Source organism: Scleropages formosus, chromosome 14, assembly GCF_900964775.1.
Source record: "Scleropages formosus chromosome 14, fSclFor1.1, whole genome shotgun sequence".
Classification (NCBI taxonomy): Eukaryota; Metazoa; Chordata; class Actinopteri; order Osteoglossiformes; family Osteoglossidae; genus Scleropages; species Scleropages formosus.
The window spans coordinates 7,021,445-7,044,959 of NC_041819.1; the positions used below are offsets into that span (position 1 = coordinate 7,021,445).

The 23,515-nt window shown below is 42.6% G+C and overlaps 1 protein-coding gene across 2 annotated transcripts; it reads right to left on the reverse strand.

Annotated features, from left to right (window-relative positions):
* Positions 1-21: 21 nt before the first annotated feature.
* Positions 22-22,088, reverse strand: LOC108920440 (LIM and senescent cell antigen-like-containing domain protein 1). Of its 2 annotated transcripts, XM_029257741.1 has the most exons (11): positions 21,863-22,088; positions 10,078-10,237; positions 6,650-6,716; positions 5,973-6,093; positions 5,682-5,831; positions 4,659-4,809; positions 3,408-3,500; positions 2,662-2,710; positions 2,282-2,357; positions 1,263-1,444; positions 948-1,027 (listed from the first exon to the last, which is right to left on the reverse strand). In XM_029257741.1, exons 1-10 carry the CDS (start codon positions 21,964-21,966, stop codon positions 1,306-1,308), a joined length of 1,110 nt encoding a protein of 369 aa, XP_029113574.1. In that variant the 5' UTR covers positions 21,967-22,088; the 3' UTR covers positions 948-1,027; positions 1,263-1,305. The 2 variants fall into 2 exon arrangements, with proteins under 2 accessions (XP_029113573.1, XP_029113574.1); XM_029257740.1 differs by lacking the exons at positions 1,263-1,444; positions 21,863-22,088 and adding an exon at positions 13,975-14,271 and having other exon boundaries at positions 22-1,027.
* Positions 22,089-23,515: the final 1,427 nt, after the last annotated feature.

Here is a 23,515-nt window from a genome sequence, read left to right on the forward strand (position 1 = left end):
ATATTAAGTGATTTAGGGATCTGGATCTGCATTTATTGACATCAGCATGGTAAGTACTTTCACAACAAAGAACACATTTTGACTGAGTCAAGAGTTTGAGTTGTAGAGATACTTTATGAAAAAAATTTGCAACAAACTTCCAAATGTAACATTCTTGTGTTTTTGGCCTGTTTGTTGCAAAAACTGTTATAGTAGGGAAGGACAATGTAAAAACATTTGATACCTTTACAGTATTGAAGCAATTCTTTGCAAAATACACATCTACTACAAGATCAAAAAAAATCTTATTGCCATATCTGTGCTATCACTTCTGATGTACCCCAGTACACACTGTTTAATCATAAACCAAAACTTACATACATGAACAATGCAAGCCATGCATATAGCGCAGCTGAAAGCTACACAGAAAATATACGTGGAGGTGTGTCTGAACACTGAAGAGACTAAATGTCTGAATTTACCTTTTGGAACTGACAGCTATTAACATGCAAAATGAAAACTGACCCATCCAGATATATGTATATAGAAGGGCAAAGCCCCATATATGTAACAGGCACTCCTTTCCCCTTTCCGTAACGTTAAGAAATGCAAAAAGTTACCATTTCCCAATATTTTCTTATAGGTCTACATGGAGGGGGGGGGCTTCAAATAAATGAATTTTTGTGCATACATTCTCAACAAGTCTCACAACAGAAGTTCTATACTTAATGGAATTACTGTTGCACAATTCCTAATACTGTTCTGCCATCAGCATTGATATTGTGATATTGGCTTTTAAAAACAGTTCTATGAAACAAAGAAAGCATGGAGTAACACCCCTTGTTAAAGCCCACCAACACTCTGGTACTGAGTTCAGCATGACTGGAATATGCAGCTGTGCCAGTCTGTGGATCCCAACGTGGCTGTGGATGTTCACTTGCGGCTCACTGTCTCCGATAGTTTCTTCAGCCTCTTCTTCAGTTCCAGGGGGAACTTTTCGTAGCACTTCTTACACACTGGCTTCATGTCAAACTCCACAAACTTGTTCCTGGATACGAGAATTCACTGTGAGCCTGGGCCCAGTTTACCTGTTACTCAGACTGATCAGAGCACACGCTGCCCGACCGCTGGCGCTGTGGCTAAAGTCTCTCTCAAACTGGGCCACAGACACAGGGGACTAAGGGGCAACGTCCAAAATCAAGCAGTCCAAACAGCATAACTGGCGCAACAACAAAAAGAAAAGAGGAAGCAAACGGAAAAAAGGAAAAGAAGAGGACACTAACCAAAAAACTGAAGTTGGAAGAGAAGGAGAGGGGCTAGAGGTGATTATAGACAGATGCCGGCTTTCTTTTTCTTGTCCTTTGAGTCATGTTCACGCTTGGCCAAGCGACGCTTCAGCTCCTCCGGCATGCGCTCGTAGCAGTGTTTGCACACCGGTTTCAGGTCAACCTCCACAAACTTATCCCTGCACAGCCACCGGCAGTGACCGCATGGCCACGGCAAAGAGGCCAGATGGGCCACAGTGTGATGTGGGAATGAGGAAAGAGGGAACGCGTTGAGGAAATAAAGAATAACTTGAACAGAGAAGAACAGGGCAATGGCAGAAGAGGAAGTGGATAGAAGAGTTGGGAGACAAAAATGAAGGTAGCACAACGGAGGGGGTATACGACTCTCAACTTCTGCTCAGCGAAAGAAGGCGGGTCGCACCTCGGGGAACACAACTTTCCTAGACTCCTTATCCAGGAGGAGCTCAGAACAAAAACAGAGTAACTACCACTACTATAAAAACAATTATGGCATTTTACCTGAGATCCCTTTAATATAATGGAAAACAATATTTTACACTTAAATAATGCTCATATCTGGAGCAATGTATAAAACCTCTTCAAAATGCCAGCCTGTGTATGTTACTATTTCAATAGCAGGAGCTGCATTTGTAAATTGTTGGCTCCTTATTTTTTTTTGTGGAAAGAGAATGACAATTTAGGGGGGCATGGTGGTGCGGCAGGTTCAGCCGGTGCCCGCTATGTGGTGGGTCTAGGATTCAAGCCCCGCTTGGGGCGCCTTGTGATGGACTGGCGTCCCGTCCTGGGTGTGTCCCCTTGGCCTTGCGCCCTGTGTCGCCGGGTGGGCTACGGCTCGCCGCGACCCCGCTCGGGACAAGCGGCTGTTGACGATGGATGGATGGAGAATGACAATTTCAATGTACAGCATCCCAGCACGTGTTTCCTTCACAAAGTGACAGCAACTTTTTAAACAAGCTAAACCATTTGTGTGATTATTTGCTGATAGTCAGACTTACTTGAGAGTGAGCTTGGTGTTACAGGTGGAACAGGCAAAGCAGTTCACACACCAAGCTTTGTTGAGCGCAGACACCACTGGAGGACAACAGTATGGATTGAAATCATTATCACATATGCATATTTTACATCCTTTGCTTGCACCTGCAGTTGACCTACAGGGATTAGCACTGAGTTCTCTTGATTTCCAGCACAGTATGTTGACCCAGCAATGTATCTTATGGATAAGACTGCAGATATGACTGTGGCATAGATCGGAACTCTTACAGCCACATGCAAAATTACCAGCTTAGTGAAATAATAATTGTGTATTATTGGGTCAATTAGATTCTACATTATTTACAAATATATTGCTATAATAATGATCTTATTATAATCTCACCATCTCCTTCAATCACACGGTTGCAGTGATAGCAGACATCGCCAAAGAGCTGTCAAAGGAGAGATCGCAATTTACGGAATATCCACATGTAAAAACATTCATCCTAAGACAAAATTTCAATAAAGCATATCTGCACAACCGGTACAGCTCCGTTCTCTTGACTATTTGTCATAGGCACTTAATAAGAGCCCATAATAAAGACGATATTTGAAGTTTTCAATAAACTGTTTCACCAATAGAGGGCGCTACGTCACTAACAAAGGAGCAGGGATTTGAGTACAGTGTATTATGTGTAATACAGTGTGTCATATTTCTTCATTTAGCTCACTTGCAATGTTAAAATACTTACACTTTACTCGTTTATACAGCTAGATAATTTTACTAGAGTAATTTTATGGTAAGTGCCTTGCTCAAGGGTACTGCAGTTGGAGGTGAGATTCAAACCTGTGACCTTTGGGTTGAAAGACAGCAGCTCTAACCACTATGCTACCAAATGCATTATAAGAGATGCTGAGCTGCTCATTCTCTAAATTAACAAATTATACAGTGTGTATAGTTGTTATTTCCACTATTTACGCTTCTAAACATTGACTGTAACATCAAAATATTTTTGAATAATTTTGAGGACCGCTGCATTTTCATTCTCATAAGAGGACTGTGTTCAGTGATGTTAATGTTGTTTAAGGTCCTTTCGCGTATGACTGCTTCTCCTCTCGGCTTTTCGTGAAAGGCCCCATTAAGCATACCTGATTGTAGTGCGTCTCACAATAAGCCAGTCCTTTTCTCTCGTAGTGACGGTGTCCAAGGAACGGCTTTTCACACTTAGCACACACAAAATGCTGCAAATACAGGGCACCAGTCCAACACGTTAGTGCAGGTCAGCTGCGGTTAGTTCACGCTCGGCTGGCTGCTTAAAAGTCACGGTGGAATCGACACGGAGACGAAGTGGGGCGCCTGTCCTGCTGGACCCTCGAGGCAGGATGGGAAAATCGAGCTTTAGAACTGAAATACAGCAGGCGCGGCAGTTTAAAAGAGCTGAATTCCTCAAAGAGGTCAAAATGTTCACCAGGTCAAACAAATATGGTGAGTTTTTTTTTTTTTTTTACCTTGATTACTCTGTGAAAGTTCAATGTGGTGGGGTAAATGCTACTTTACCCGTTTATGCCCCTTTATTGTTTTGCCTATATTTAGCTCCTTGAAAAACCTACCATCCTCTTTCCTTATTAGAGCGACAGCCATCGCCTGGCAGGGTGAGAACCCCCGGATGGGATCCAGAGGAGATTATCTGAACTACAGAGTCTGTCCAGTGTCTGGGTTGTGCAGCGTTTCCCATCCGGTCTGAGTGCAGTGAGACTGCCAGTCGGCGCCAAAGGGTGAAGGGGGCGGCCGAGGGGGGTGGGTGGAAGGGTGGGGGGAGAGGCAGACAGAGGCCACGCCCTCCTCACCATGTCAAAGTGCTTCTCGCAGTAGGCGTGACCTCTGCGCTCGTAGTAGGGATGGCCCTGAAAGGCCCTCTCGCACACCGAGCAAACAAAGTGCTGCAGGGCAGAACGTAGAGGGAGCGTACGGGAGGCAGGGACACAAAAGTAGAGGACACATAGTAGAGAGACGGCCAGAGAGGAACGAAAGAAGCGAGATGCGGAAAACGACGGGACTTCTTAAAGGGAACGGTTCTGTTACAAAACATGGGTAATTCAACCAGCCGAACGTAAACAGCCGAAAACTGCAAACATTTCTAGCCGAAAATGATTCTTTTATAGCTATTCTGCCCGAAAATATTTCTCGTTTTCCAGCTGAATATTTTCCAAGGATGACGTAATTAATAATTAATTAATTAATTGTTCATAATGTTATTCGTGAATGAATTGAAGAGGAGGATTTATATTAATTTCCTTCAAACATGAAATGGGAACATTATGGATTAAGTACGAAATAGGTATAATAGAAAAGGGCATGGTACAGCAAAAAATGAATGTATTCCACTGTTCTGTACGCACCTCCACGTGCCACTGCTTGCCCATGGCATTGACCACACGGCCCTCGATGGGCCGGCGGCAGGCGCCGCAGATGGGCACGCCCATCTTGTCATGGCAGGGCAGACAGTAGAGCTCTCCCTTGAGCTCCCGAGCATCCGCAGTCAGCTCTTTGCTGCAGAAACGGGTCAGAAGGGACCGGAAGAGAGCCATGAGCGATACATTGTTCTGGCTTTAACGTACAGAACAGACCGCTGAAGCTGGGTCAGCGCAGTACACAAAAAGGGATGGCACTGTCCCGGATTACATGCATGGAGAAAACAGTACGCGACACTAATCTGTGACACCATACTGCAGAGAGTTTCCTTTAAGAGCCCATTCTGCCCGTGCTGAAGCAGTTGAGGAGGAGAAGGTTTCTTTACACATCAAGCAACTGTCTATTTAATTATGGTCAAGGCCAAGAGGAAAGCCAGTGGCTCTGTTTACTGTGTGTTCTAACTCATCGGAACGCGGTCTGGCATATTATACAACGGCTGACACATCTCACTGGTAATGAGGGACCTTCACTAATTTCCTCATTAAACATTAATGCCATAAACAATGAAATGGCCAGCCACTGGCTACATTATACATAATAGATTATTTACAAGATCCGACAAACTCAGATTTACAGGAGTAGTTTTTCCATCTCTCATCTCATTACTTCTACAATATTTGTCCATTTCAGCGCTGCTTCTGCAATTCATACCGAGGTCGAGCAGCATGAAGTAGCGAGGTCAACGACACTTTAAGGTTACAGTTTAGAGTCCCACGAACATCCCCTGACTTACTGAAGGTAAATAACCAATTATAAAAAAGGGCTGTGCAGGTAATGAAACTCCAGTTAAGTACCTTCATCAGGGATGCAGGAGCAGGGCATCTCCTGCAATTTAAGCCAGCAGACTTCCAGTTAGAAGCCGTCAACAACGGTGGGCCCTGTTCCGCACTCGTGTACTTCTGTACTGTAGTGAAAAAGGGCTGAAGGAACTGGGTTTGTGGTGTACTGACCCGCAGTTGGTGCAGTTGAAGTGGTCGGGGTGGTAGGGATCATTCTTGAAGATGAGCGGTTGCTCATCGATGATGGCATGGCACTTCTGACAGATGTACTTCCCCAAGCCACGTGCCTTCTCCCGGTTGTGGCACGGACGGCACAGGTGTCTGCAGAGGCACATAGAGAGATGGTGAACACATAGAGTCACAGGCAAGATCAGCAGGAGCCACATGAGTGGCTGACCGCTACAGTCAGCGAAGATCAGCCATCGGTTACTTTACACCTTTCAGCTCTCTGCACGGGCTCACCTGCCCGCATTCTTGACGAATCCCACATCAGCCAGAATGGCTTGGCAGATGTCACAGCAGAAGCAGTCAGGGTGCCAGCTGTTGTTCATCGCCTTGATGACGCGGCCAATAACGAACTCCCCTAAGAGGCAGAATTCATATATATATATATAATATATATATATATATATGAATTCTATAATTCTATATATGTATTATGTATATGTATATGCATATATACACACATGTATAAGTATATGTACATATACATATATACATAAATACATAGATGCACACATATACTGTACACAAACAATACTAACGTAATCGAGTGTCAGCAGAAATCTGGTGATTTGTCAGTTTGCTTTTTCATTAAATAAAAAGGAATAACAGAGTTAACATCAAAAAGGTTTAACATGAGTTTTTGCTTCCTGTAAGCAGTAATATAAGAATTAAAAAAAATATAATAATATAAGACTTACATAACACTGCGTTGTGACACGCCACAGGCAATATCCGAAAACACATCTACTCAGCAGCCAAATACTGTACCGTGTTCTGAATAATTAACTCGCAGAGCCCTGTTGATATAATCCTCATTAGACAGCATTTTCTGAAATACTTGCTAACTTCAGCTAACAGCCTGATGACAACTGCAGAGCACCTTTGCTCATGGAGTGGAAACCTTAAGTACTCACCGCACTGATGGCAACAAGGGGCGAACAGCATCTGGAAGTCATGTTCACAGTACTTTCTGCCCTCAAACTGCATCAAGAGAAAGCAGTTCGGTTACAGTCAGAACATCTGTATATACATGTGTATTTAGTACACAAGTCATATTTTAAACAAGTATAACCGCCTACTAAGAAATTTTCAGACATGCACATTTTTCAATTTATTTTTAGCTCTATTTTCTCTTACTTCTTTTAGAAAATGTCTCTTTGATACTGTGCAAAGCAAAGCATGCTTCTGAGCCTAGTCTGTAGATGTCAGTAAAGTGAACCGAGTGAAAACAACAGTGTGCAGCTGCCTTAATTCAACTCCACAGAGATGACAGTTTGTGTTCTGTGTTCCTGAGATGAGGAACGTTGCAGATGTTCATGGGATGAACGGGCATTGAACAGATGTGGAGGCAATGCATTTTCATTTTCAGTCAGTTTTCTTTGAATGTATTTATTTTCCATCGTAAAATCTGCATTTAATCAAGTAAAAAAAAATAAATAAATACTTTGAAAGACTTTTTATTATAGCCATATGCAAGATTTTCACAGAACCTATGTCTACATTTATATTTATTCATTTAGCAGATGCTTTTCTCCAAAGCGACGTACATCTCAGAGAATATACAATTTGTGCATTACATTAGGAGAAAGACATAGACATAGAGACATAGTTGCAGACATGTGAGTCTTTCCACTTCATGCACTGGTATTCATTGCTTAAGTAGGTGCATAAAAATCAGGATAGAGGAATCTTGATTACTTTCCTACATTTTTTTTTAAAGGGACACAAACATTTGCATACAATACAGAAGTAGCAGCTTTGTAAAGGCTTATCTGGGGATGATCACAGAGTTACGGTGCATGAACATTTACACCATACATGAGCTGGAGAGATCTTGGTCGAAGTGAGTCTGGAAGAGGTGAGTTTTCAGACCCTTCTTGAATGTAGATGGGAGTTTCAGCAGAACTGAGAACCTTTGCGCTTTACCTCTCGTGCGTAGGACCACCACCCAAGCAGACGTAGACGAGCAAAGTGGTCTGCTTAGGGTGTAGCAGTTGATCAAGTCTTGTAAATAGCTAGGAGCATTTCTACTGATGTATTTGTAGGTCATAACCATGGTCTTAAATTTGATCTGGGCAGCTATAGGAAGCCAGTGCAGAGAAACGAGTAGAGGAGATACATGCAAATGCTTCAGCAAGTCAAACAAAACTCGGGCAGTAGCGTTCTGTATCAACTGTAGAGGTTTGATGGCAGTAGCGGGAAGGCCAGACAGGAAAGAGTTACAGTAGTCCAGATGGGATGTCACCATGGCCTGGACAAGTAGTTGGGCAGAGTCAGTTGTGAGGTAAGGACGGAGCCTGTGGATGTTATGCAGGATGTATTTGCAGGTTCGGGTTGTGGCTTCGATGTGCTGAGAGAAAGATAGACTAATCATCACCCCCAGACTCTTAGACGAGGAGGTAGGTAAAATGAGTGAGTTGTCCAGTTTGATCGGGAGATCATGACAGGAAGACAGGCCAGCTGGGAAGTGAAGAATCTCTGTTTTGGAGAGGATGAGTTGGAGGTGGTGATCAGACATCCATGCAGAGATGTCTGACAGGCAGGCAGCAATGCATGCAGAAATGTCTGATGCTCCAGGTAGAAAGGAAAGGAAGAGCTGGGTATCATCAGCATAGTAGTGGTATTTGAATCCATGTGAGGCTATGACTGGGCCAAGGGAGGAGGTGTAGATCAAGAAGAGCAGAGGACCCAGTACCGAGACCTAACCCTAACCCTCAACACCGGTTGAGAGAGGCAGAGGAGAAGAACAGGAGCTCCGCCAGACCACTTGATAGGATCTGTCAGATAGGTAGGACTCAAACCATCTTAGTGCCGCTCCTTTGATCCCAAGCTAACTAAGAGAGGAGAGTAGAATCCGGTAGTTGACAGTGTCGAATGCTGCAGACAGATCGAGGAGGATGAGGACCGAGGAGAGGGAGGCGGCTCTAGCCGACTGGAGAGCATCAGACGCCGCCAGAAGTGCCATCTCAGTGGAGTGACCAACTTTTAAACCAGACTGATATCCATCAAGGAGATGGTTCTCTGTGAGGCATTCAGATCGTTGATCACAGGTCGTCCGCTCTAGAGTTTTAGACAGGAAGGAGAGGAGGGAGACTGGTCTGTAATTTTGCACCGTGTTGGGATCCAGGGAGGGTTTCTTTAACAGAAGGGAAATGAGAGCAGTTTTGAAGGCAGCTGGGAAACAGCCAGAGGAGAACAAGGAGTTGATGATCTTAGAGATGAAGGTGGAGAGTTGTGGGGAGATGTTCTGTAGGAACATAACCTGTAAATAAATCGAGGTATGCCTGTATTTACATTTACATTTATTTACTTAGCAGAAGCTTTTCTCCAATGCAACTTCCAACGAACTCTATGTAGTGTTATCAGCCCACACACCTTATTTACCAAGGTGACTTACACTGCTAGATACACTACTTACGATGGGTCACTCATCCATACATTGACTATTTATCAAGCTTTTATTGAGTTCTGGTCACAGCTTGTTAACGTGAGCAGCCAGCGTACATTAACAGCCTGACAGACATTCGCGCAGGGATACACAATTTAGACATTTGTGCTCTTTTCTCACTACTAAACACATGCTGATATATGCAGACATACATAGTGATCACACTGCCCTTAAAAACATAGTTAAAACAAAAGAAAAAAACAGTAGAAAAGTGCTTCTGCATGAAGTGTTAATATTTCATGTGTTTGCAAGACTGCACGGCACTTTCTAGAACTTCCATTGTAGCTGGAGGACAGGTCTGATCTTTCTGCACTGGGAACACAGAGGTACCCAGGCACTTCAAAGCGAGCACGCTAACTTCATTTCCTGTAATGACTCCTGAAGTGAACCGCTGTTGGTTAGGCGATACCTTTCATGTAAAGGAAGGACACTGTGTCCCCAGGGGCCATCTGCCTGTAGCTCCTGGACACCTTCTTCTTTCTTCTACGCAGGCATAAATCAGTGCATCTGCTCATTCCCGATGAACTCTGGTATACTCAGGTTGGAATACACCGACATATTGTAGGAGCTTTCTCCAAAGTAATAAATAAATGCCCAACAATTTCCAAGCCATCAAACCTGCCTTTGTCCAACATCCTGTTGTTAAGACCAACTGACATTTTATTGATCTTCTTGCATTTCACTGTTTGAATAGAGAATGGAAGCCCAAGGTAGGGATTCAGCTGGCAAGATACAGTATTTCTCTACATTTTAACCAAAGGTGCAAGACTGCTGTCTGTAAAGTTTGATCAAATACTTGCGAAGAGCACCATCATTACATATGAAATGGGTTTAAGATTTTGATGAATATCCTGGTAGCACAGAGGTAGAGAGAGAGGATGAGAGGAAGCCCACCTCATAAAAGAGCCCCTCGGGGAACTGCTGGAAACACTGGGCACATACGAAGCACGGTTCATGATACAGCTCCCCGTTGCTGTTGACGATCTTCTCCGCGGGAGCAAAGCCACCCTTACAGCGTTCGCAGATGGCATTTGCCAGAGCATTTGCCATGTTACTGCAAAAAAAAGGAAACAAGGTATCTTTCCCTCCCGTTTTATTGTTCATTTTACCAAACAGGTCTCCTTATCATATTTGACACACCGTGGCGTTTAATCCACAGTTTTAATCTGCATTTAAGTCATTAAATATCACCTCCTGTCATTCTACATCTGGCCTGCTCCTTACACTGTGTAGTTTTGCTCTTCAGAAAGGAATCTGAAGCACTGGGTCTGTGTTCTACTATTACAGCAATAGCAGTTCATCAGGATAAACGGTGACTTTTCTGCTAGAATGGAAAAGATCATGAAGGCAACTACCTCCCTGAAATCAGCGCACAGCAATATTTTGGGGATGTTATTCGAATTGGGACTGTCACGTCCTCCACTTCCACACAACAGGGAACACCTGCAGCCGGTCATGAGATGCAAGAATAAACGGGAGGTCGAGACGCAGCAAGACACGAAACCTCAGTTCAGCCTGCCTGACTTCATGCTAGCGTCTTTCTCTTGATTTGCCCCATATCTCGTGTCCCTTGTTCCCGATCCCTCCGACCCTCGTCTTCTCGGCATCCCTGCGACGCACGTTCTGTCTATCGGCTTACGTCTCTGGATTCTCCCTGTTTGCTCCGTTCGCGCCTCGGTGACCCTTGGCTGTTTTCCTGGATAATGAGTTTGGATTCCCCCTGAGTAAAACACTCTGTACACCACTATTGGGTCCGGCATCCCTGTTCCTGTTGAGAACCATGACAGGGGACAGGTAACCTTTTGAGAGCATTACAGATGGGTCAAAAAGTAGATAATATGTACCCTGTTACCCTGACTGGAGAGATTAGTTAGTGAAACAAATTTGCTAATTCTGTACCACAAAAACATGGTCAGCGGTGTCTTGTGGTCCATGACTGTACATGGACAAATTCCCCAAGCTGGCACGGTGAGAAAGGTCTTAAGAGAGCCACAAACATTCCTTCAACGAAACCCGCAAATTTGAAACCCTCAGTAGGTTGACTGAAAGTGGAGTAGTGTCGGCGTGAGAAAGGGGGAAGGATTGCCTGCTTTGTTCAAAAGGTCAGGATTCCTAGTTGTCTGTTAGAGAATGCGAAAAGTACACAGACGCACCATTTATGGCGCTGCTTGGGGGAGAGAGACGGCAGCCAAGTTGCTGCTAACAACCACACGCAGCAGTGCAGCGACATCAGGCGTGAAATATGTCTGATGCCGGGAACCTGGCTCTTTCTTCACACTATTTTCATCTGCTGATGTCACAGCACAGCTGCCTGGGGGGACATGCCGCTATTAGCATGTTAAATTGCCCTGGTACAGAATGCAGTGTTTATGAATAGGCAACTGCCCCCTTAACATCACTCTGCAATATGGTATAAATGAAATACTCTGCTAATGTAGCAAATTCCACGATATTGGTTTATCTCCTAGTAGGTGAACTCTGAAGTGGGACATGATATTGGGAGCCATACGACAAGGCAACGTGCAAAAATGTATATTACAGCACACAGGAGCCTTGACAGATTAACCAAATGTGCTGAGAGCTCGTGTTTCAACAGTGAACTGGAGTAGTTTGGGGTCCATCGCTTACATCAAGTAGAAAGTTGTGCATGGATCGTCATGCCGAAAAAAGGGCCTTGACCCCAACAATGATTTGGAGAGAGTGAAGATGACTTCACACCATGCCTTGTTTTACAGCGAATGAACCTTTACTGAGTGCCTCATGGCAGAAGAATGCCAGCAATCAGTGCATATGACCAATTGAGCAACCGAAAATTGCTACATAATCATCATTAACCTTCAGAGCACTGGGATGGTCAGCCAACCAAGCGAATGGAATGAGTCACTTGCTCGGACTAGTAACTAGCTCCAGGGAATGAACACACAAACAGCTGTATGGTAAGCCTCGGGATGCTGGGAGGGGATGCCTTTTCAGTCAGTGTTTATTTGAAATGCGGAATTTTTTTTTCCTACACATAAACTTTCTTTTTAATGCTTCAAGCATGGTGTGATGAGAGAATCAGAGCTGTGGTGATGACTATAACCTGCATTGCAAAGTGCTGTGGAACTGTTTTCCTCCTTATTTTCCAACGTATTGCAGCATGGTCAAGGTCCACCCTCACCAGCTATTGACAAATTGTGCCCACAGTTTTCTCTGTTTTATTTCTGGTTTCCAGTTGGACATTCCATTTCAATAGTTTCCCTGATACACATATTAATTAACTGTTTGTCTTGTCCTGGAACTGAGACTTGTGTGGAAACTTGCATGTTACTGGTGGAATGTCAATAACACATCAACTTCAGCCACATCAATCTACACTAGTAGTAATGTCTATGGGACTTCATATTAGGGATAACTAGTTTAAGAAGGAGGACCTTCTTTTTATTGATTAGAACAATACGAGAATAATAATTAAATAGTAAGCTTACAGTTATGCTGCATTGGATGTGTATGAGGGGGTGCGGTGGCGCAGTGGGTTGGACCGCAGTCCTACTCTCCGGTGGGTCTGGGGTTCGAGTCCCGCTTGGGGTGCCTTGTGACGGACTGGCGTCCCGTCCTGGGTGCGTCCCCTTCCCCCTCCGGCCTTACGCCTTGTGTTGCCGGGTAGGCTCCGTGACCCCGTAAGGGACGAGCGGTTCTGAAAATGTGTGTGTGTGTGTGGATGTGTATGATTTCTGTAATTTTTGAGTGAGTTTGTGCCATTCCAGGAACAGATTCAAAATGTTCCTGTAGAAATGGCAAAGCTTCTTCAGTACCAGGATGGATCCCTGCCTTATGGATTGATTTTCAGAAAAAATAAGGTTTATCTACAGGGGGAAGGTCTGATACCTACTACTGCTGATGTACATTTAAAGTTAGCACTTAAGCTGACGGTTGGGTTCCAAAGTTCTGTGGAAAAAAAACATTACATGTAGTTTACTAACAGGATGTCCAGTCACCCACATACCCCTCCTGACACACATCTACACAGCCTTTCATTGCCATCACATTCCTGGGACCTCTATTTCTCTCATATTCTCAAATCACCATGTCAGCCTCCTGAGTTAAAAATGACTGATTCTGGAAAATCCATCAAAGGATGACTTCATGCAATTTAACCCTGAGTCTTAAACTGATGATTGCTTTGCACCCTACAGTGAATAATTTCAAAAACCAAGATTTTTTGTTTATGTATTTAATAATTCCATTGCGTTTACATTCATCTAATGCTTCCAACATTTTTACCTACGCAATACCAATATTGCGTCTTGCTGAAGTGTACAACAGCAGGGCCCAAAACCTACACTCTTCCGTCCTGACCTTCATGCCTGTTTGTTTCTGACGAAAAGCTATTTCTGGACACATCGCAGTGCAGTTATATTAGATGTACATACTGCAGGTGAATGCATGACCTGGACCCAGTTTATTTACCTTTATTCGTTTAGCTGATGCCTGCAATGTTACATTACAATTATTTACTCATTTATACAGCAGGTCAATTTTACTGGAGCAATTTAGGGTAAGTACCTCACTCAAGGGTGCTACCGCTGGAGGTGGGATTCAATCCTGCAACATTTGGGTCCAAAGGCAACAGCTCTAATCACTACACTAGCAGCTATGCAACCAGATGAACCATCACTGTATTGCTGAATTTTGGATTCTCTGTGCAAGTGCTTGCATTGTTTTGCCAAAAAGTCAAATTTTTTGGCATCGAGGACATAACCCCACCACATTCCCCATCACATTCACACATCTGGTGCGTGCAGCACTTACAAGCGGGCGTAGAAGTCACAGAACTCCTTGTAAACCTTGATGTCGCTGCGCCTTCTCTGAGAATTGGAGATGGGCACCTCGGCATCCACCCCATTGATTTGGTGTTGTTCATTAACCTCTCCACGGGGGTCTCCATTCTCAGGGATCACCCGAGGAAACATTCGGCCTTGAACATCCATGCTCGACGGCCCAAGTGCTTCTTGGGAATATCTGGGGCTCGGGTCCAGTAATCCACAGAAAAGGGCTGAGCGATCAAACTCCTTGGTGGCAGACAGCAGTGCTCTAGTCTCCTGTACGTCCTCACCAGTCCTCACTAAGGCATGGACTGAGTTGCTCTTTCAAATTAAGAGCCCACCCCACAGCATAGCCCGGGGGGGGGGGGGAGTGAATGGCTGTAACACAGAAAGCTTCTCAGTGCTCTACTAGAGACAAGGAGGCGTTTATAGAGCGGACTCTAATCACCGATCTTCAGTCATCATGAAGAACGCCAAGTACTCGCTGCATATCTTGACTTAGATCATGTACATTACATATGCAGCTGTTACACATGCACTTCTCTGCACTCAATGAGTCAAGAAGGCAGGTCTGCAGACATTACTACGGCCCATTCACAAACGTACGGCAAGATCCTTTCCATATTTTTAGAGCTGATTATGCGATAAAATGCCAACCATCTTTATGTGTCTTCTTAAATCAATAGCTCAATTTTCTCTGCTTCCCAGGCTTAACAGCTGTCTGGACTGCGACTTGTTAAATAGGAAAAAAAAAAAAAACAAGATCATTATGAAATGAATTGTTACACGAATAGCATGTAAGCAGGTTCATCAGACACAAGAGAGTTTTCAGACACTGAATTTCCTCCAAGCAACAGAGACCTGCTAGTGCAGGACCCAAGAAGGAGCTGTAGCCATCCACAGGACACACAAGCATAGCTCTCAGTTTTTCCATCCTCGTCTGCTCCGCTCTGGGGCATCTCCTGCAAAGGACTTTTAAACAGCAGAAACATTCTTGTCTTATTCCACCCTTCTGCATGTTTTCATCATTCCACAAATAGACGCTCAGGGTCGGTACATCTCCAAACTAGGTACTTGGCTCTGGCAGCTGCCTCTCTGTGTGTGTGTGTGTGTGTGTGTGTGTGTGTGTGCATCTGAATGCGAGTGTTTACATCTTAGGTGCCAGTGGGCTCTGTCTGTATCCATCTCTCCACTGAAAACTATGTCCCACAGGATCCATCAATGCATCGATTTGTGAATTTGGGAAAGAAAAAAAAAGATTATTAAAAATTGCAATTATAATTTCACAGCACCGAGAAAGGGGAGCAGTGACCAGAAGCACAGCTCTGGCACGCAAAGGAGCGTTTACACCGCTGTGGGGATTTATGCCATTGTCATTAGAGACCAGCATGTTCCTGACTGCATGACTCGCATTCCACAGAAACAGGTGGAGGCCCACAGAGTCCATTTCTGTCTTTCGACCCAAGTTAGGTCAAAGCCCTAGGGGTACATTCAACTTAGAAGTATTTGTGCAGTTCGGCACTTGCACAATGGGACTCATTGAGCATGATAAACAAACATACTGCACACACACTAATGCTGTGTACGCTAGAGCTGCTGATGCAAAGGTGAAAAATTCTGCCGGGGGATCATTTCAAATGTTCTGTTAGACAAATATTGAAATGCCACTTCTGATTACTGATTCTTTTAAGCCTCCCAATGGCTCACAGAAAATAGATTAATATACCAATTTACTATACCTCACGGTATAGAATGGCCTGAGGAAATTTTTAGAGGTGACGTTCAAGCTGCTTTACAGTTAAGGTTTTCATCCCAATAGAACGAAGACAGGAAATTCAAAAAGACAGCAGGTCGGGTCGAGGTTAGAGCTCCTGCTTTGAAATCCGAAGGTCTCGGGTTCGGATCCCTGCTGCTGTTGAAGTACCCATTGCCTTGAATTATCTACCCACTTACACAGCTGGAAAATTTTTACTGTAAGGCTTTTGGCTGTCTATTGGCATTATTGTTATTACTGTTACCGTTATTTATTGTTATCGCTACTGCTATTGCATTACATATTGTTATTGTCATTGTTTTGTTTTGTGCAGTATTGTATTGTCTCTGTCTTGTCCATAGTCTGTGGAGAAGCATTCAAGAAAAGAATTTCAGGATACTTGTACATGGTACTTATACCTGTGACAATAAACTTGAAACTTGAACGTGAAACTTGAAATACAAACCTAACATTGTAAGTCACTTTGGAGGAAATGAATGACTAAATTCATGGGCTAAATTAAAGAAAACAAAAGAGATTAGAGCTACTATCTTATATTACAATAACCTGCTATTAACACAGAATTTTTAATTAGCTTAGTAGGTTGTCTAACAGCGGACACTTTTACACTTCCATATGGAATACGCAGCAGAAAATTATAGCTATGCAAATCTGTGGACTTGAATCTTCAGCCTTCTAGGCACAATGCATTTCTGTGAGAAGCAGCAACCAGAGCTTATTTTTGGAACTGACTAATTCTGATCATTTGAAAATGTTAAAAGAATGATACACTTTATTCATGAGTTGTATATCATTGATTCCAAACATTTATTGTCCTTATATTCAGTTTATACAGCTTATACTCCATCATGTGATAATGCAGTTAAAATCCATAATTCAGATAGGACCCATGATTTGGTTGCAGCCTTTTAAAAAGCTCAGGGTATTACGGTATGGAGATTCAGAACCTGTCGGCTACTTTAAGGTGTGAAAAGGCCCTTTCCAAAGTCACAGTGGCGGCAGTAGTAACAGTAGCCGTAGCAGGAGCCGTGGGGTCGGCTGACAACTCAGTAAACACCTCCTCTGACACCAATCCAGGACCTGCCTGGGACTGGGTGGTGCCTCACAGGACCCTAAATTTAATCCAGGGTTTAAAAATTGTTGGGGGGGGAGGGGGGTGGTAGCACTATGGGGTCCTGGTGTCCTAAATATGACTGTGACAACTGTCAACAGAGTGGCCATGTGGTTATGAGAATGGTAGGTAGATTATGTCCTCATATCATCATCTCATGCATACTGAAGGCCGGAATCTCACAAGCTTCCACTGCCCCCAGTGAAGGTGTATCGAAGAAACAGGCAAAGCTAGGCTCTGCATATAGTTTCAAACAGACTGTTCCCGCAGGTCAGACAGCAGATTTTTAAAGTGCAAGATGAGCACAAAGCTTCAACATCCATTTGTGTCCACTTAGTGAGTAGATTTTGGAGAAGTAAACAGGTAATCCTGTTCAACACCGGTGAGTAAAAATTATTAAATGAAGCAGCGCACCTCTCAAAGAACAAATTCACTTACTGATCTATGATATTTTCACATTAGCTACTTGTGTTATCAACAGAGTTACACGTTTTCAAAGATACAAACATTTTTTTGTGTAATTTTTAATTGTTTTCATTTTGTTTATTTTCTTTTTTTATATGAACAAGAAACAGCACTACATTATAGCAACATAGAGGCAGAGTCAGAGAGGAACTACAAATACATCCATACACATTAAGCAAGGAAAAATACTGTATGTCACAGTGTTAAAGGCATGATCACACTGCAAGTTCCAGAAGGGTGTCCAGACATTCCAAATTTCCTCAAAATTTTCATGACGATCAAAGGTTAACTGGCGTTCAGGAATGTTGGTGATCAATAACAAGAGTGTGAATGCATTCATGGGAGTTTGTAAAGACAAAACATTTTTACTTACTGTCGATAAACACTTGCCCAAGTGAGGGTTGTAGGGGCCTGGAGCCTATCCGACAAGCACAAGGTGCAAGTCTAAATACATAATGGACAAGACTCCAGTCCACAGATTTTTTTTTTTACAGTCGTTTAAAACTCAAATTAATGTAGTTCAAAGATTTAAAATTCAAAATAAAAAAAATTATTAAAGAATATTCTAGATATAGTATCTGGCATTGTATTATCTGACACTTTGCATTATTAAGCTTATTTTGACAATGGCTTGATAAAAGAGGTAAAAGTGACACTGGATTTTCAAACTAATTTAATTATGATCAGACTTCTGGTTTAAAATGCCTTCGTAAGCAAAGGAACTAGTAGAAATGTACAACTAGAAAACTGAGCTTAGTTAGAAAAGCAGTTACGCTTCACACCTACATAATAATCAGGTTCATTCAAGGTCTAAGATGTAATTAACCAGTAAGTGTTGTGACAACCTTCTAAATGATATGTGTGCAATTTCATTATTTCTGGACTGCTGCATGTGGGGAAAAAAAAAAACAAAACATTCACATATGTTTTGCCAATTCCTCCAAAGTGGAGTCATTGGTCAACTATAATATGTAGACTAAATCTGTCTCTAAGCAACAGCAGAGAACACATTTACAGCAGCTTTGTAAACACAGCATGATGTAGTCCTGCAAAGGCGGGGAGAGCGGTAGTATAAACGAGTCTCATGTTCAGCTCATTACCTAAACAATGAAACATAGATGGTTTCAGCGAAAAAAAAACACAACGTCATTATATCTGCATGGCAAAAATGCAACAAGAAGAATTATTTCAAAAGCTGGGTTACCCGTTAAGTCGTTCCTGAGATTCGGCACATGGCACAGAGCCTTTCGGGTTCACTGTACATAAGTACAAAGGTCACCTATTCAGGTGTACTGATACCTGCCTTCAGGCTGCACTGTTTGTTTTTCCTGTCACTATTAGTTTCACATCACCGACTTTGAAAAATGTCGTGATTACAGAGCTCCCGGCACTATTTGAGCACTTAACCCGCACTGCCCTGTTTGTGTCCACACACATACTGAGAGCATTTCCACGGTCAAACGCTGGAGAGTATCGATGGGGGCAGCATTCACTAAATTAGGAGTGGAGGCATATTTACCCATAGGTTAATGTATAGAAGGCATCAAATTTGATGTTTCAGGTCTTAAATCACCAAAGTTATGATGATTCTCCAAGGAAAAGGGGAAGAGCAAGCAGAAGACTGAAAATATGGAATATAGGGATCATGAACTCAAGACACTTTCTCATTCTCAAGTGATATAAAACACATGCCTAGTTTAAGAAACAATACCATTAGCATTTGTGAAATTCTTGATCAAAAAGTTAGGGGCAAGTTTTTCTCATATGGGAAATCAACATATAATTTATTTAAAAATGTTTAATATAGCTTATAAAATATCAGTCGTATTGTTGATACGACCGTATTATTCGATTATTGTCACTTAATAGCACAAGTCCATTTTGCATCTTGAGATACTTTACAGAAAGGCTCAGTAAAAGCAATACAAACTCATTTGTCATTAATGCCACTAAAAAAATTTTTAGTGAACCATCCACAATGAGAATGTAATCTAGTCATACTGTAGGCTTAACCTTCGCCCAGACTACTCCTCAATATACACATAAACATTTACAGTTTGAAATACAAGGTGATGAAATGAGATGAGATACTTTATTGTTATTGTATGCAATACAATGCAATTTTGTGTGGCAGCCCTCAGAACAACAGCAGCAGAAAGAAAGAACACTTAAAATAAATGAATAAACAAACAAAAAAGAATTTGATTGAAACTTTGAAGTCCTTTCATATAGCTTTTCTAATGCTAACGCAGCCTCGGCTTGTAGGGGAGTATATAGTCTACTGCACTGGTAGTAGGTAGTATAGCCTACTGCCATATAATACCATTAGTGTGAAAATACCTGACAGTTTTTGTTTAAAATGTTGCACATCATTTTGAAATAATGATAACCATTCCATAAAAATATACTGTGTACTGTTTTTTTTTTTCCCACTTGGTATGCTCCAATTGCTATGATTAAGAAAATACGGTTTTCATACATTAAATTTCAAATTAATGTAAAATTGTATTGCTTCATTTGTCACATTTGGATAATGTAATCTAGTAGATGCCAGCTTAGAACTAATAAATAGTAAAATGTTTCCCGAAAATGCACAAAAACAAATCGCGCTGCATCCAAATAAGCATATATTCATATTTACAAAAAGCAGTAGTTAAAGTGTGAGGTACCTGGGCAGCCTGGGCAATATTTACATAAACAATCCAGAAACCCACTAATATCCTGTATTTCTTGGAACTGCTGCAGATGAGCTGGCAAGACATGATAACTCAGTTCTTGTTCAAAATTGTCAACCGAAAACTTGTAAAAAAACTCAAACTTTTCATTAGTAATATTATTATTACCATTAACTGGCATTTAGCTGATGCCTTTGCCCAAGACAACTTACAGTATTAATATACACAAACCTCTTCTTACATAAATTTGACTTATGTAAATCTGGATTTACGTGAAAAATTCCTGGCATACACGTTATTTACGGATAGCGCTTTTATTTTACATAAAACATCTGAAATACGTTAAGAGCAAATCGGCATAACCAGACAAGGCAGGAAACTGCATCTTCCCAGTTCTCGTGTGTTTTGAGCCGTGAACGCACCTCCTCTCCTTAGTGTAGTGCTTTTCTTACATATTTTCTACCCTTTTTCATTATTTGCAATGTCTGGTGGTAAACGTGCGCTTGAAGAAGAACGAGAACCGTCTCACAGATGTACAGCAATCGACGTGGAGATGAACATAATAAACATAATAAGGAAGTACGAAGATGGACAAAGATTATCGTCTATAGCACGGGAACAAGGTTTAGCTGTATCGATTGTGAATTCGATAAGGATGCTTCACATATAAAGGAGCATGTGGAAGGAACAGCTAGCAAGGAAACAATAATAATAATAATGAAGAAACCTCAAGGTACAATAACTGAGATGGAAAATTATAAATTACACAACAACAGCACCCTCTTGTGTGCCAGCATACTACTAGGTATGGGGTAAGCATGCCGTAAGCGTACTGTATGCAGTGGTCTTTTTTTAACTAAATTTATGCTTTATAAAAACGGAAAAATTTATTTAATTGACTAGATCTATGTCTTATTACAGTATTTAATATGTCTGACATTTACTAGAGAATTATACTGTGTAATGTTTTTATACCCGTGTTTGCAATAAATGCGAAGAAAATGAGAAGGCTTGGCTCTGTAACGGAGGAGCAGAGGGGGGAATCCGACATACGTACATTTCGACTTACGTAAGGGGTTGAAGAATGGTCTATTTGCATAAGTCGAGGGGTGTCTGTATACCAGAACAATGCAACACACACTGACACAGTCACACACTTGTGCGCCAGTTGACCTGAAACACGTGTTTGGACTGGGAAGAAAACTGGAGGGAGCACCAGGGGGAAATCCACACAAACACTGGTTGAACATGCAAACTCCACATGGACAGACCATTACAGATAAGCATTGTACAATTTCTGTAGTAAAACTCTCTCAAAAAACAGTTTACAGGAACATGTCAAATTCAAGCAGATGATCAACTCAGTTTCCCTCTCCTTATCTAAAACAAAGAAGAACCTGACCGCAATGACATAAAAAAGCTCACCCAAGAGTCACACAAGAGGGTAATACCCCATCTGCACAGGTACGTCACTCCAGTGTGACCTGGCACTTTTCTGGGACCGATGGATCAGCCACTGAGAAGGAGGTCCTCATGAAGTGACTAAGGCAATGGGGTCTGCTCCTCACCAAGCCTGACCATAGGCTTGGGTTAACCACAATAGAATTCAGTCAGTATTAGGAGGCTCAACCAACCTGTCATGTAGAGACAAAGTCACATCTCCCTGCTAAAGGTAGATATGAGTAGATAGTTACATTTACATTTCTTCCTTTAGTGGACTCTTTTCGCTGAAGGTACTCTGCTCTTTGGACAATTACTACATGTGTCTGAGAGCATGAATTAGCTTTCAGTGTAGATGAGGACTACCATACCATTGAAGCTCACGAGTGAAAGTAGCGTCCAGGCTCACCTGAATCTGTCCTGGGCCAGGTGTCCCCAAGAGCTGTCCGGCCGCTCCTGCCTACGCCGGTACAGGTCCGAGTTGGACAACTCCTTTAGCTTTAGGGCGTTCATTCTGCACCCCCGGCTGGCTCCGCAGCCGTACTCTGTAATTCTTCAGCACAAGTGCAGGGCTTGGACTCACACTTCACAGCAAAGACCAACCTGATCTCCCTCCAAATACTGCCCTTCCAGCACACCTGAGTCTGTCCTGTGTAGTTTTTCCGTGCCTCACGGGAGAGGGGCGTGGCAGCTCCACCCACAGGAATGACACTCAGTAGGAGGAGCCAACTAACTCAGCGGTAGGCTCCACCCAAAAACACCTCCAGACACACGTGTTCAGAGGCAGATTGCAGGTACACCAAACCCTTTCACAGTGTTGGAGCTTCTCTAATTCTCTATTGTCATCCAAATGTTACAAAAGTCAACATTATGGGAAGTCTCTCTCTGGCACACTACTGAATTCTGCACTTTTATTCCAACCCTTCAGACCACAAAGGAGGCGGGGGGAGGACGTTTCCTTTGTGATCAATGCAACCTGCAAGCTGCCTTTTGTAGAAGAAGAATGAGGTGACATTCATCTCACTCCTTCACAATGACTTCTTGAAAGTAAAAAGAAGGCTGGGAAGTGTGGGGCCAATTTCCTCCCACTAACTACGCAAGAGCACTGTTTTGTCGGTTAAGAGAAGATCAGTTTAACTGTCCAGTCTAAAATGGCATTCGAGCGTCAGTTCCAAATCATTGTCAGTTCAAGTAATTCAGGAATTAAGAAGGGAGAGAAGTATTAGAGATGAAAATAAATCCCTGGTTATTCCGAGAAGCACTTATCAGCGATATCCACTGTTTGTAGACACATGGGGCTAAACATCCAAGTGAAAACAAAGGTTAATGATTTATCTTGCTCAACTTCATAACAATTCGTATCTCCCAGAACCACTGCAAACCACTGAAAGAAGACCTTCAAGTTGTCGTGGTAGATTCCTAAAACAGAGAAATCAATCATCCCGACATTTTGAAAAGTCTAAGAATCTTTCGCCTATCCTACAGATATGAGTGAGTTCAAATGTGCACCTAACATCCTTCCAGCACATTCTTCAAACACGGTCGGCAAACTCTTTGAAGACAAAGCCGAACATACACACAGCTTTGAGGGGAGCACCATGCTTCAGATGATGCCCTAACTCTCAGATTTCAGAAGTCATGCTGGGAGGTGCAAACAGCAAGGAGCTTGGAGACAGATGATTCTGCACCGTCCAACTCTTTAAGACTTAAATTATCTACTCACTCAGGCTGAGTATTAGGTCCACAGCCCAGAGGACAGACGGACAACACTTCCTCACCAAGAGGAACACATGATGTTGGGCATCTACAGCAATGCTGGGAAAGAAGAGAACATTCAGCCTATACTTTTCATTCCAGCCAAGGGAGTGTTCCAAGCATGCCCACAAGAAAGGTACATTAATTAACATCTGTACCCCCCAGAACACCTACAAACCGAGACAAATTTGTAGCATGTGTGTCAAGGCAAAAGGCCCATAATGCCAAGCAAATTAAAATATTTCATTAATGTAAATACTATATAAGGAACAGAGGCAAAGTGCTTTATTGGATGATTTGCTTGTTT

Excerpts from the sequence above, each read along its gene's own strand:
- LOC108920440 (XM_029257740.1), bottom strand. The coding sequence starts at position 14,153 with ATGGATGTTCAAGGCCGAATGTTTCCTCGGGTGATCCCTGAGAATGGA. Across the intron at positions 2,711-3,407 it reads GTGAGACGCACTACAATCAG|CTCTTTGGCGATGTCTGCTA; the intron begins GTATGCTTAATG and ends CTCCTTTGACAG. Across the intron at positions 2,358-2,661 it reads CCGTGTGATTGAAGGAGATG|TGGTGTCTGCGCTCAACAAA; the intron begins GTGAGATTATAA and ends GTTGTCCTCCAG.